The sequence below is a fragment of the Arvicola amphibius genome, chromosome 14, assembly GCF_903992535.2.
Source record: "Arvicola amphibius chromosome 14, mArvAmp1.2, whole genome shotgun sequence".
Lineage (NCBI taxonomy): Eukaryota > Metazoa > Chordata > Mammalia > Rodentia > Cricetidae > Arvicola > Arvicola amphibius.
Window position 1 is genome coordinate 26,431,240 of NC_052060.1, and position 14,242 is coordinate 26,445,481.

At 42.2% G+C, this 14,242-nt stretch overlaps 2 protein-coding genes across 10 annotated transcripts in view; one reads left to right on the forward strand and one right to left on the reverse strand.

Annotated features, from left to right (window-relative positions):
* The window catches only part of Frrs1 (ferric chelate reductase 1), a 58,353-nt gene extending 53,960 nt beyond the window's left edge, over nucleotides 1–4,393 (forward strand). For all 5 annotated transcript variants that reach the window (XM_038311270.1, XM_038311272.1, XM_038311269.1 and 2 more), the window contains one exon: nucleotides 3,995–4,393. In XM_038311270.1, coding sequence (XP_038167198.1) covers nucleotides 3,995–4,063 — 69 coding nt within the window. In that variant the 3' untranslated portion in view covers nucleotides 4,064–4,393. The remainder of the gene's footprint in view (nucleotides 1–3,994) is intronic.
* Palmd (palmdelphin) overlaps nucleotides 642–14,242 on the reverse strand; it is a 50,115-nt gene continuing 36,514 nt past the window's right edge. For all 5 annotated transcript variants that reach the window (XM_038311277.2, XM_038311281.2, XM_038311278.2 and 2 more), the window contains 5 exons: nucleotides 9,297–9,411; nucleotides 9,131–9,164; nucleotides 8,900–9,013; nucleotides 5,364–6,461; nucleotides 642–998 (listed from right to left, as the gene is read on the reverse strand). In XM_038311277.2, the coding sequence (XP_038167205.1) occupies nucleotides 955–998; nucleotides 5,364–6,461; nucleotides 8,900–9,013; nucleotides 9,131–9,164; nucleotides 9,297–9,411 (1,405 nt within the window). In that variant the 3' untranslated portion in view covers nucleotides 642–954. The remainder of the gene's footprint in view (nucleotides 999–5,363; nucleotides 6,462–8,899; nucleotides 9,014–9,130; nucleotides 9,165–9,296; nucleotides 9,412–14,242) is intronic.

Consider the following 14,242-nt stretch of genomic DNA (forward strand, 5'->3'; position numbering starts at 1 on the left):
TTTGAACTGGAACTCACCAGTTAAGTCAGACTGGCTGACCAATGAGCTCCAGAGATTCTCCTGTCTGTGCCTCTCCAATGCTGGGATCATGAGCACATGCCACCATGCTCAACACTTTCACATGGACTTTGGGGACTGAGCTTACGCTTACACGCCAAACACTTTTACCAACTGAACCATCTCCCTTTAGCCCCTCTTTCTAGTGTTAAGGTGAAGACTCTAACTTGTTCACCTAGACCAGCTTTGTGCCCTTAGAGAATGTGGGAAGTTCCTTACTAGTGTTCTTAAGCTACAATCATTTACTGCACTTGAACTGAGTTAAAGAGAAGATGGTACCAGAGGAAGAATGAACGTGCCTGTTCTCTTCTGGTAAGTCATGTGCGTTAGCAAAATGATCTAAGCGCGCTCTCAAAACATGAGCATAATTGTCGTGTATGCCTTTTGGATGAGTGCAGTGGTTTGGAGTCTCAACTGAGCTCACTGGGTTGATCTTTGGCATGAGAATTCAGTTACCCTAAAGAGATACTGAACTTTAGAGAGTTTGTGTCAGAGTTCCTCCCGGCTGATATCTCTGGGATGAGGTGCACCTATGTGTCATCTTTGCATTAGCAACGTTACAACACCATTTAAGATTGTCAAGATATTTTAAATAACTTTATTCTTAAATTTAACAAGCTCTTATTAGAAATGCTTTGGTATCAAGACAATAAAAATATACTGGTTCCCCCGACCCACTGAGTCATGTCAAGTAACTGGAAAAGTTAGCATTTGTTTTCCCCAGTTTGGGGGGGATTTTTTTCATGAATAAAGACTACTATTTATTTATGTGGCTTACTATGGGAATAATTATATATATATTTGGACTTTGGGAAAAAGAAATAAAAGTATTCAGAAGAGAAATTTTCAGGCATTTCTTGGCTTCTCCCAAGGTTCTTCAGGTGGGCACTAAGGCTCTCAGATGACCTTTTTCCCCAGCTTTGCCATTCTTATCCTTAAAGCTGTAAATTAAAGTTAAAAAAGCAAGTTATAAAAGAATCATAATTTTTACTCTAAATGACCATTTCATAGAAGGCATGAAAGTTGAGAACATACCTCAGATGGTTTTATCCAACAGCGTGAGCATTGTTATAGTAGCGTAAAAAGATAGAAATAATGAGCAGTGGTTAACTTTGGGAGAAGTAGGTTGAGAGCTAGGAGGAACCTATGTCTACAAAGGTCAGAGGATGAGCAGAGCACACACAGTACAGGTGGATGTCACGTGTTTTCACTGTCAGCCTAGATATCTATTCCTTTACATCAATGTTGTGCACATTCTTAACTATGTACCACTGAACAAAATAATGATACTAATACTTTAACTATATCTAGTGATTAGGTCTTGTAAAAAATCTCATTAAGTTTGGTTGGCCAAAGGATAATCAATGACAAACCTAAGTGTCCATATAAAACAGTGTGAACTAATAAATGGGCAGTAGTGTGTGATTATGCTTTCGAGTGGCAGGTGTCTCTCTGAGTATGTCCTACCGCTGAATAAGTGTTGGCTGTAGAAAACATTTTTAAAAACGTGGGTGTAGGATTTATAACACTCCTTTGGCATCCTGGTATCTTGCCTTAATTTTTAGGGCCTTTGAGTATAGCTGCCTCAGTTGTGTTCCAAAAGTTAAAAGATGCTTTCAAGGCACTGAGCAAATGATTATATTAATTATGTAATATTACATTCATGTGTAAAATGGCCCAAGAAGCAGCCATTTAACTAATTGTACAATTTTGTTTTAATGAAACAATAAAAGGGAAGACCTGCTTTTCCCCCATCTCTATGCCACACGTTATTATCTTTTAACCAAATAAATGATTCAATCTCCAAAAGGCCTTTTATAAAAATCTAAGAAGAGATGGGGACCTGCTTCTGTCCTGAGGCCATTTTCATTGTCGTGCTAGCTAGCTCTGTGAGAGCATTTCATTTCAAGGAAGGTAAAAAGCATGATTTCCCCTTGAAAGCAAAGTGGAATGATCACTTCTACCCACAAGACCAAGAATATTCCTTTGACTTCAGGATGTGTTGCGAGATTTTCCTTTGCTCAGTCAGCAGGCTGGGCTCTGGTGCTTGGGAGCTGCTGGGTGGAGACCTCTGAGGAACAGCCTGCAATCCCACAGCAGCAGAAGAGGCAGCAGGCAAGGCTTCATGAAGAGCTGCTCTTGGGTTTTGTGGCCCCTTGCATTACCAGTGCCGGGAGAGAGCAGGGATAAGGGATTGTTTAAAGGTCTGTTTTACGGCAGGGACAAGATCCTGTTCCCTACAGTTATGTCTGTAGACAGAGCCCACCCCGTGTCCCAGGACATGCAGTGAGGTCAGCTAGCGCCAGTATTCCTTTTCCCAAGGCTGTGGCAATAGCCCTAATTCCAGAGGGGGGTGTGGAGATAGAGCAGGCCCAGACAATGCAGGGAGCATCTCCCTAAACAACGTGCCATCATTCTCTTGACCCCTCTATTCTGAACTTCTCTGACCCCAGTCCTTTTCCCCTACAACCACTCAGACAGATAGTTTTAGCTGCTTAAACTTGGTGGATGAGAGATTGGTGTTCTACCCTCAGTCTTCCTTGAACCCTGCTAGCAGTTCCTAAATCAGGTCTTTCTATCTCTTCACCCCAAAGTACTGTTGATGTTTTAATGGTCCACAGAATATTGATCTGGGACAAGAATAGGTGTGTGAGGTCTACCAACGAAAAATGGTTGTCTAGTTGTTGTTGTTGGGGGTAGTGGAATCTCATGGAAAGCTTGCGGAAGCCACACAATAGTGGGTGTGTCTGGACCATATCAAGCAGATAGATGTAAGATTACCTAAGTTTTTCTGTCATATTTTACAGTGTTCAAATGTTTACTAAAATATACTGTCTTTAGACTATCAACACTGGACTAGTTTTTATCTTTCTTACACCTACAAATAGTCTTTCAAGTTGAAAACTCAGTGTGTGTGTGTGTGTGTGTGTGTTTATGTGATCCATGCAATGCACAGGAGGCCACAACAGGACATCAGGTGTCTTCCTCTATTAATCACTCCATGCCTTGTTGCCTTGGGACAGGGTCTCACCCTGAACCAGAAGCTCACTGTTCTGGCTAGGCTGGGTAGTCAGCAAGGTCCTGGGATTTGCCAGTCTCTGCTTCTGCAATGATGGGGTTACAGGTATGCACACCATGAATGGCTTTTTATATGGGTGAATGGAATCAAACTCATGTCCTTATTTTATAGACCAAGTGCTCTTACCCATTGAGCTATCTCCCACATCCCTACAAATTGCTCTTGAGATATGATTTTGATAACTATATGTATAACAAGCAAAAAGAGACTTACAATTCTTAATTATTGTGTCTACCAGAGCCATTAGTATTTAATAGGATATTTGTACTTTAGTAAAGAAATTGACTTAAATTGTGTTTTTAAAAATACTGTAGCATTTCTCTCTCTCTCTCTCTCTCTCTCTCTCTCTCTCTCTCTCTCTCTCTCTCTGTGGGTGTGTGGGGGGCAATGCTGAAAGTACAGTGTAAAATGTACTTATGAAATTGAAATTGAAGTACATAGGTAGTATCTATCTTCTTAAAGTACATAAATGGTCCCTGAAAGTATAATATGATTAACTTATTTTTTAAAAGTCATTCATACTAAACACCTCCACTCCAATCTACGTGATGAATTGAAAGGCAGAGATGTAAAACAACATCACAATGAAATGTAAGGAATTTGGAGCATTCTCTTTACAAGATATTTAGTTCGATAGTACAAGACTTTGCATTGTTACTTTGTCTGGAACAGGTTTTCCTGTTTTCACAATTTTAGTTCTGTAGTATGGTTAGTGTTGTGTGGAAACGTTAGTCACTTCCTGCCATTTTTCTTGAGGTAAATGTTAACGTGGTTAGGGGAGAAAGAGTGAGGGTGTTTGGGAGGAGCTGGCTAAAATCCCAGATCAAAAAGGGAGTTTTTGCTTTTGTTTTTTTACAGTGGTTCACGTCAATGCAACTGCCCATAAATATGGCGTTCCTTTTCTCTGTGCCTCATGTGTTGTTTTAAGAACCAATTTCAGAGGAAATGATTGACTGCAAACAAAGCTCTCTCTCCAAATGGAAAGGAACTTAGTATCTGCAGCTGTCCATTGTGGGGGAACATTACTCCAGAGTCTGAGGAATATCTGTGAGTGAACATTTCTCAAGAAGTTAGAAATTCTTCAGATGATTCAACTTACAATGGGTTCACCTAACTCAAGGACTTAGAAGAATGGAAGAATGTCCCTATTAGGGGTCTATGAGCAACACAAGATTGGGCTTATGGTTTGAAGATGAAGAAACATTTTGAATTTATAGATTCTGCTGCACTTCTATAAAACTACCAGATTATACTTGCTGGGCTGTCGGCTACTGAGTCGTTATTGCTTTGCAATGCTCATTCCTCAATTAGCAACATTTAAAATGACCTTCCATTTCTAACATTTAGAGCCTGTGCTTTTGTATAATTTAACTTGGATTTTTTGGCTAGGCTTTGCTCAGTTATTGTAATTGTTTTTGTCAGGTCCTTATTTATTTTGCCACAAATGACAACCATTTGCCATGTTTGAATGATAACAAGGAACTTAAAATTGAGGAGCTGTCAGTTTGCAGAAAAAGTTACAGTTACTTTCCATTCAGTGTTGAGAAAGCTAAGGAGATAGATAGAAAGCCATAAAAACTTCATAGAGAATGAGAAATGTAGCTATATAGAAAATAGAAAAAATTAAATATACTAAGTTGGAGAAGACTATGAAAAGTTGAGTCATAGATGATGCAAGATAAAATGACATTCTATGCTTAAAGTGTAGAAAATTAAAGAACTGAAGTTAATATAAATATAAAAGTTTAGAGAAAGGAGATCTAGCAGAGTAATAAAATGAGAGGAAAATAGTCCGTGTTTTCTATTTCCTTGCAAAATTAAGGCTACTTGTTAATTTATGAGTAAAGTGTAAGTCACGGGGAGGCACAGGCAAGTAGTTGTTATTGGATTCTGCGGGGAAAGTCTGCTTCTGATGACCAGGACATGACATGAATTAGCAACTCCAATTATTCACACTTGGTATTGCTCTCTCACAGAAGACATATTTCCGGTAGCTAAGGGCACTCAATGTGATATTGAAACCTCACGACGGAGTTTTCACTTTCATTATCTTTTGAAGTGACTTACTCTGGCCTGATGATAATAATTCGGATTGGTGTTAAGAAAGGCTGTCAGTGAGCGTTAGTTTATGAGGTGGCCATAGGAGCTGAAAGTCAGAACGTTCATTAACACAGAGAAGACGATCACATAAGTAAACAGCAGTAGCATGCCTTGTCATTTTTATTACCTGTTAAGGACGGATCCTCAGTCCCATCTCCAGCCATTGGGATGCCCGGGGGAGAGTGGTGGGCAGGACTGCCTAAGCGTTCCTCTTGCTCTTTCAGAGATATGGAATTTTTGTGGGGAGATTTATGGTTTGTGTTTTCATGAGGTCTAACTTCTGATCTCTTTCTAGGAAGCGGGGTTGGTTTGGTTGGCTGGTAAACCTGACTACAGGGAGCTACGGGATGGTAGGATGGCGTTTCGGCTTGTCCTTCATCCTCCTCCCCCTCGTCATCAATCACAACCAGCTCGGCATGGATGACCCCATCGTACCCCGTCAGAAGCTTCTTTTCTTCCTCAATGTCGTCTGCCTGCTGATACCCCATGAAAATCATCGTCACCGGTTCTGCGTCATCCACATCAGAAGGCAGAGAATGAACGATGTTGTATCTTACATCTTCAGCCTCCTCCTGGAAAGTGGGTGAAGAACCCTGAGGTCTTGATTTCTCAGGACTCGCTCTGCGGGGGCTCAGTCCTGTCCTTGGAGAAACCTCATGTTCGTTCTGTCTGGTGTTCGATTCTTCCCAGGGAGTCCCCACCCTCTTTTGCTGGGTGTGGACCATCTCTTCTGCTTGCTGAATGGTTGATCGGGGCTGAGGTGTTGGCCGAGTAGGGCTGGTGTGAGAGGGACCATTGCTTCTCCCTTCTGAAAGCCCATCGTTCAGATTGTGCATGGATTCATTGGCATGGTTGCCTAGTCCGTTAGCTCTCATCATTATCCTTTCTTGAAAGTTTGGTCCAGGGCTTACTCTTTCTCTCTGTGGGGTCAGAGGCCTGCAAAACGGATTGGCATACACGGGCTCATGGTACTCTGTGGGTGACTTAGAGTTCCTCTCTGAGGCTTGTCTCAGGAGATCCTCCACTTCAACTGGTGCAAGGCCATCCGTGCCATTGTAGGTTGTGTTCTGATTGGAGCTGACGGCGTAGACTGACTTCTGCCCATCGTCGTATACCTTTATTCCTGTGCTTTTAAAGTCATCTGATGGGAGGGGTATTGAAGACAGAACAATACTTTCTCCAGTCTTCAAATCTTTTTCAACTTTAATTTCCATGGCATACAAAGCTGTTAAAAGACAAATTTAATGCAAGATTTAGTACACTCATTCTCTTATAAACTAGCTTGTTTGCTTTTATCCCCTTTGATGGTCTTTTAAATGACATTTAAAAACTTTTAACTCAGCAGTGGTAGCACACACCTTTAATCCCAGCACTCGGAAGGCAGAGGCAGGTGAATCTCTGTCAGTTTGTAGTCAGGCTGGTCTACTAAATTCTAGGACAGCCAAAGCTACACAGAGAAACCCTGTCTTGAACAAAACAAAACAGAGCAGAACAAAGCAAAGCAAAGCAACAACAACCCCCCCAAACCACAACAAATCCCCCAAAACCACCTTTGTGATTTGGATGCTGGAGAGATAGCTCTACAAGGACAGAGTTACAGTCCTAGCACCTTTGTTAGGAGGCTCACAACCTCCTATAACTCCATCTCCAGGGGATCTGATGCTCCCTGACCCCCACATTCCCCTACATGAACGTGGTGCAGGCACACACATATACACATAAAAATACCTTGGTTATTTCCCCCCTGGGTTTACCAGTTTGTTCTATGGTGTCTGAGGAAGTGTAGAATTTTGGAAAAATAGTATAGAGGCGTGAGGAAGAGAAACAGGTCTACGTAGCTGCTATTTTGACAGAGAACCAAAAGATACCCTTTTCCAGCGACTAAAAGTGGCCAGCCAGACCTAAACACTTTTGTTTCCTTATTAAGAAGAATCTCTGCCTTCTTTGGAAGACCTGCCACACTGTGGGCTGTGGCAGGTAAAACACGCAGCAGCGGGATCTATTGTCACATCCCTGTTGCAAGCCCAGCTGCCGACCGAAACTGTAAAGTGCTCTAAGGTCTTCACAGTGTGGAAAGTGGTTAGATGCGTCCTTGTACCCGAAGAAGTTGGAAGCTTGGAGTTCCCTTTCTCTCTCTCTTTCAAAATACAGAAATACTTTATCTTATGCATTATGGGTGTTTTACCACATGTATGTCTATGCACCATGTGTATGCCTGGTGCCCAATGACATTAGAACAGGGCACTAGACCACCTGGAACTGGAGTCACAGATGTTTGTGGTCTGCCATGCGGCTACTGGGATTTGAACCCGGGTCATCCGCAAGAGTAGCAGGTGCTCTTAATCGCGGAGGCTTCTCTCTAGCCACCCCTTTTATCCTCCCAATTTAACACCACTTCCGAGCAGATGAAGGGCTGAAAATAGAGCAGCAGCAACTGTACTGGAAAACTGAACTGGAGGTGACTGGTGAACAGGGGGGAAGCTGACGTCGGTCTCCTGACCCAGGCAAGAGCCTGTGGATGGAATTTTAACAGATGACGGGAACAGCATTCATAGAGTTAGAAGGTGTCGGCGCTTGCTTTTGATATATCTCCCGATTTCCCTTTAGCTCGTCTTATACTTCTTGTGTCCCCTGTTGCCTGATGTGTCATGCCTTTCCCTGGGTACCCAGGTAAACCTGCACGGTCTCTATCCATCATCCCTCTGCCTCACATCTCTTCCTCTTTCTTCTGCATTGTACTCCCTGAATGCTTGATTTAGTGAACCCCTGCCACGTGCCTAAGTGAGTTTGGTGTATAGTAGTTAGTTATTAAATACCTGCTATCTGAATAAGGGACTGCTACCTGCGGATGGAGACTAGTTCCTCCTTCAATTTTAAAATTCAAATTCTTCCTCTTTGGCCAAACCTTCATTTCCCAGAAACTTTAAAGTATTAGCTTTATGAAAACCATTATCCCATGAAGTTAAATAATGCCTGATCTTTCCAAGGGGACATTTTCACTTCAAAAATATTTTATAACTCAATGTCTCCTGGATGAAATTTTTGAGAAGAGAAGTTTGAAAGCGTTTCTTGCCTGTTTCAGGCCTTGTCTTATTGTTCCTGCATATTATGGAAGGGAACAAAATGCACGGAATAAATACTTCACCCTCATTATTCCTAACTGTGCAAGCCCTGGGAACTGTCCCATAGCCCTGGGAACTTTGTAAAATGGACCTTTGCCTAAACTGGAAACACAAACAAGCTGTAAAGATTAAATATAAACTCTGAAATCGAGGGACTAGGGATATGGCTCAGTGGGCAAAAATTTGTTACCTGATGACTTCAGTTCAATACCTGGAACCAACATTAAAATAAAAAGGCAGATGTGATGCTGTGCATCTGTCATTAGGTGAGGCGGGATGCAGATAGGAGAATTGGCTGACTCATGCGTCAGCTAGCCTGCAGTATGCTGTATATATGCTGTATATTGGCAGACACAAGAGAAACCCTGCCTCAGACAAGGGAGGAAGAGGGAACAGACTCCCCCAAAATGTCCTCTGACCTCTATGTGAATGCCGTGGCATGCGCGCTTCCGTACTCACATGCACTATACATACGTGTACCAATATTAGAAGAAGAGACCTGAGATTGAAAGCACGTCACTGAAAGCAGGCTCTCAAATACCTTTTCTGTTTTGTTCATCATCATCTTGGCCTTCATGTCTTTCCTTTCTTAATCTGGAAGGTACATAGGAACTTGGAAGGTCAGGGATGTTAGCATAGATGTCCTCAATTGACTCTGTAAAGTTGATAGCAATTCAAAGTACATGTAAGATATTTCTAATATTAAAACAAAGCCAACGATCTTTGAAAATGATCTAGCTTCGACATGGAACAGGTTGCTTAAAAAACATACCTTCTGGTATTTCTTCCTTTTCTACCTTCACAGACTGTAAGATAAAAGATTTCCATGATGAGCTTAGTTTAAAAAGTAAAGATCTAAATATAGCAATACTTTGAAGAAATAACATTTGTGGATTCTTTTCAGGGGGCATCATAGCTTACAACTGAGTTACACTCACTCTTATTATGTCTTCTGTTGTCCTCTCAATAGATTTTAGCTTCTTTAGAATTGCCTCTTCATTGGCTGAGATTTGCAGTTCAGCCTTTTCAAGGTCTTGGATCTCTTTCTCAAGCCTGACAATAAGAAGGACACATTTCTTAATGCTTAATGTGATGAACATGCAGGGGTCTCAGATACATCTTTTTCACATGCAGATTCAGGAGCCAGACATCTTCCCAGTATACTGCATCCCAGTGAGCGTCATAGCTTCACACCAACTATCACATCTAATACACAGAAGGTTCCAGACACTTAAGCAACTCTCAACCCAAGTCTGCTTACTTTTATTTTATTATTTTTAACATAAAGACTTCGCAGGTGTAAAGGTTTGTTTTGATTGCCGGTTGGATTGAAGAGTCCCAGGGCATTAATGGGACACACCTTTGAACATGTCTATGAGGGATTATCTTCCAGGGAGCTTTAACTGAGATGAGGAGACTCACCGTAACAAGGACTAAGGACCCCAGACTGAACAAAGATGGAAATAGGAAAGCGAACTGAGCACCAACATTCCTCTCTGTCTGTTTTTAATGTGGACAGCTACTCCATGCTGCTCCTGCTGCCGTGCCCTCCCTGCCACGACGGACTGCGTCTCCTCAAATCATGAGTTCCAATAACTTTTTAAGTTTTAAGTTGCCCTTTGTCACGGTGATGAGAAAACTAACCAGCACATTACTGAAGCATTTGGCTTTGGCCTTATTTTCTTCGCTGCAATGATTAATGTTGCTTCCATAGAAACCAGGATGATTTATTTTATAAAGAGACTTTTAAAGCCAAATGTGGTGGCACAGCACTCAGGAGGCTAAGGGAGAAAGAATGAGGGCTTGAGGCTAGCCTGAGCTACAAACAATGCTGTTTCAAAATGAGAGATGGAGGGTAGGAAGGAGGGAGGGAGAGAGAGATATTAACTAAAAGAAGAGATGTATTTGTAGTTACATTGCCATTTAATTTTTTTACTCAAGTCCCCATATATTTAGAAAAATATTATTGTTAAATTACACATAATAATTATAGATATTTAATGAGTAAATTCCTCGCCTTTTTATTTTTTAGACAGGGTCTCACTATGTAGCTGTCACTGTACCACTGTACTGGACTCACTCTGTACACCAGGCTGGCCTAGGACTTACAGAGATCTCCCTGCCTCAGCTTCCCGAGTCCTGGGATTCAAGGAGTGTGCCACCACACCTGGTCCTGGCATATTCTTACATCAAAAATTACATTGCTTTAAGCTCCTTGAGCACAGTGCTATTTTCTGAGTAGGGTGAAGAGATGGAGAAATGGACAAAATCCCATTTCTGTTACAGAGACCACATTTTCTGTGGGGTGAGCGCGGATGGGGGAGGAGTTGGAGGACGTGGGCGGGGGGGTAGGTATGTACAGCCTGTTCATGCATCAGGGAATTAGATGAAGTCGCATTTGAAGATGGACCGTTTTACACGCAGGCACGCACGCACGCAGGCACGCAAGCACGCACGCACGCACGCATGCACTGAATTCATAACCGGCATTTGGATGAGCTCCAGGCTGTGTCACCATGGCCTCTTCTCGGCAGGATGCCATGGACTCTGGCAGCTGCAGTGGCTAAGGCTGCCCTTCAAGCTATGAAACACGTGTAGTCTTAGCCAGACACCCTGAACTCGAAAGGCAGCTGCCTCAGAGGATGACTGATTTTATGCAGCAGCTGGCTCAAGAGATGACAGCTGTGGCTCTTCATGTCAGCTAACATAATCGTCAGTTCGCTTGGTTTCTTTCTTAAAGGTGGCCATGGGCCTGGCTGCTCCAGAATCTTGGGATATTGTTATATCAATAAAAATCCCAGGATGTGATTGTCTTGGCCGTTCTATTCATTGCTTTAACTGTAGGTTCTGATATTGATGCTGCCTCTGGCCACCTTAGGCCATTTGTAGCTGGGGAGGGTTTCCTGCACATGGTAGAACTTCAAGTGAGTTATAGCACCCCTAGTTTCTTAGGGGTTGCTGGGAGAGTCCCGCCATGACAAAAATTCCCCCAGGTCTCTGGTAACATTTTCCCCATCAGCAGAATTATAAAATGTGTGCTGAATTATGAAATGTGTGTTGGTCCAGTTTGGTAGAGTAGAAAACCACTAAAAGTAATAGCTCTGGGGTCAATAATTGTTTACTACTTTTTATAGTCAATTGCTTATACCTCATCAAAACTCAGTTCTGCAATGTGCATAGTGAGAACAGAATGCTGGCCTTGTTTTGTTCCGATGCTAGGTACAGGTAGAAGAGACAATGGCAACGAGAGCCAGTTGAACATGGCAGGAGGCAGGCATAAGCTGATTTGTGAGAAAGCTCTTGAGGCTTTCCACAACACATCCTAACTTTGTCTCCTTCCATCACCCACCTAAGAGTGCTCTTCCTAATATATGTGTTAGACATGGTGTATACAGGGGAACCTGGGCAGACATGAAGGAGGTTCGAATGACTGCAGCTCCTGAACTTCAGGACCCAACTGTGGAATGAAAGACAAGCAGATTTGAATTCTGCTTCATCTGCCAACTTCACTTGTAACCTAAGACTGATCACTGTCACCATCATTTACACATCCACATAAAAATGTTTATTTAGCATCTTCATTGTTGCCAGGAACTATTCTATATGGCATGGATATGATTGTGAAAAATGAAGAAGCTGGCAATTCTAGCAAGGAACAATACATCAATACACAGGCTACCAGGGTTGTTCTGTAAAAGACCTGATGCAAAATATTTTAGGTTTATAGTCCACAAACAGTTTGTGTTATTCATTCATCCATTCCCCCCTTATTTTTGCTGTGCAGCCCTTTAATCTGATAAATGTACATGTGTGTGTCTCTGTGTGTGCGTGTGCATATACCATTCCTATTTTGTGTCCATAAAAGTACAGGCCAGAGTTAGATGGGTTCTAGGCCATAGTTTGCCAGTCCCTGCGTTAGAAGTATATGTATGTGTGTGTGTTTGTTTATGGATACACACACCCACTTTCTTATATACATAGATATACACCTAATAAATAAATGTGTATATAAGCACATATATATTTATGTATGAAGAAAAATATTTCCATGGAGAAATGGAGAATAATTGATTACCAGGATTAAAGGCACATAGCATCATTCAAAAAGTCTCTTTAAGCAAATGTTATTTGTGAAAATAAATGAGCATAGGGCATAAAAATATACTTTCCAGAGAGCAGGGTACCTAAAAATCTTGAGGTAAGAGCAGAAAGAGTAAGGAGGAAAGAGCTGATAAATGAGGGGAGACTATAGGACCTTGGACATAAGTAGGCTTGCGGACCAGAGGGTCAATTGCCTATCACTCTCAGGAGCTAAGCAAGGTCAGGCCTGGTTACTGCTTGGATGGGAGACCGCACTAGAGAGGCACACATACAAATCAGTTGTTATTAGTCTGGATGAAGACGGCCTAATCTAAGGTGTTCGCTGCTAGGAGGGTGAGAAATGATGACATTCTGGAAATATTTAAAAGAGAGAGGTTCCAGAATTTGTTGATAGATGATAGAGTGTGTATGCGCGTGGGGGTGGGGAGGGTGAGGGACGAGAAGAAGGATGCCTTTGTTAGGACCCTAGTCACGGGAAATCTGCAAATGTGACAGTTTGGGAGACGAAGGCAGGAGGCTCCTGGGCTTAGCTAAATCTCAGACAGTCAAGTGTGATATGGAGGTGACGTAGATTTAGAAGGACTAAGTATGTATAGCCATATGCCTGGGCAAGATTTCCTAGAAAGTAAAAGCGATAGATAAAAATTTCAAGCTTGAGACCTGCAGGATGGCATGGAGCATAAAGATGCTGCCAAACCCTGTCAACTGAATTCAATCCTTAGTGTCTGTGTGGAGGAAGGGGAGACCTGACTCCTGCAGGTTGCCCTCTGACCTCCACAGGCACATGGTGGCACCTGTAGATCCTCTACCATTTCCTTGCAAGTGAATAAATATATATTTTTAAAATTATCAGAAGTCTAGTCAATGTTAAATACTCATCAGGAGTTAACCGAGAAACAAAAGAAGTAGAGAGCACAGAAGATGCTGCCTTCTTCTGTCTCTGCCTCTATCTGATTCAGTTCTTCGTCTGCCTGGCCAGTGTCATTTTGGTAAATTATAATGTGTACTGGTATCAGGTATTGTCTACCCCCCTCCCCACGAAGAAAAGGCACTGGATAAGGTAATTCTGTATGCGTCACACGAATGGTTTTAAATAAGATGATAAGAATGGGCTTGCTAACCCCATAAGGTCTTTGCTAATAAATGTTTGTGAAACTTCTCAAGTCTTGGGTGAAAGCCGCGTTCCTAGGAGACGTCACTCTACGGACACATCACGTTTTGTTAGAAAACGAAACAAAAGTGAATGCTTCCCTCCCAGGCCTCATTCCTTGGTTTCAACCAGAACAGTAAGAAAGCGTCTTGGTGGTAATTACTTAGAAGCCTCTGGCAAGAGGAGCTTATTGATGGAGAATTTCTTTTGTAGTTTTCACTGGGTGCAAACTCAGCTTTTTATTATTGTACCTTGATTTCTCACTTTACATCTCTTATTTACGGATGTTACCATGAAGAGATAAATGGTCAAGATTTGTTTTTTTTTTCCCCCCCTCTGGAATCCTCCTAAAAGATCGGGAAGTTTGCTTAGTGGTGGGAATCTAAATAACAGTGACCAAGAATAGAGAACTAGAAATTCTCAGAGTCCCTGCCCTTGCTTAGGACTCACCAGAATCCAAGAAGGCAGACTCCCTATGTAGCAGGATGGTTGTCATCCCTTGTTACCTGGAGGGCAGAGACCGCTTGCTTGTTGTCACATTGCCTGTGCCACACATCACCACAAGCCTGACTCTCATCATATACAAAGAAGAATGTCCCTTGTATGACCAGCTTCCTTACCTCAATCACGGTT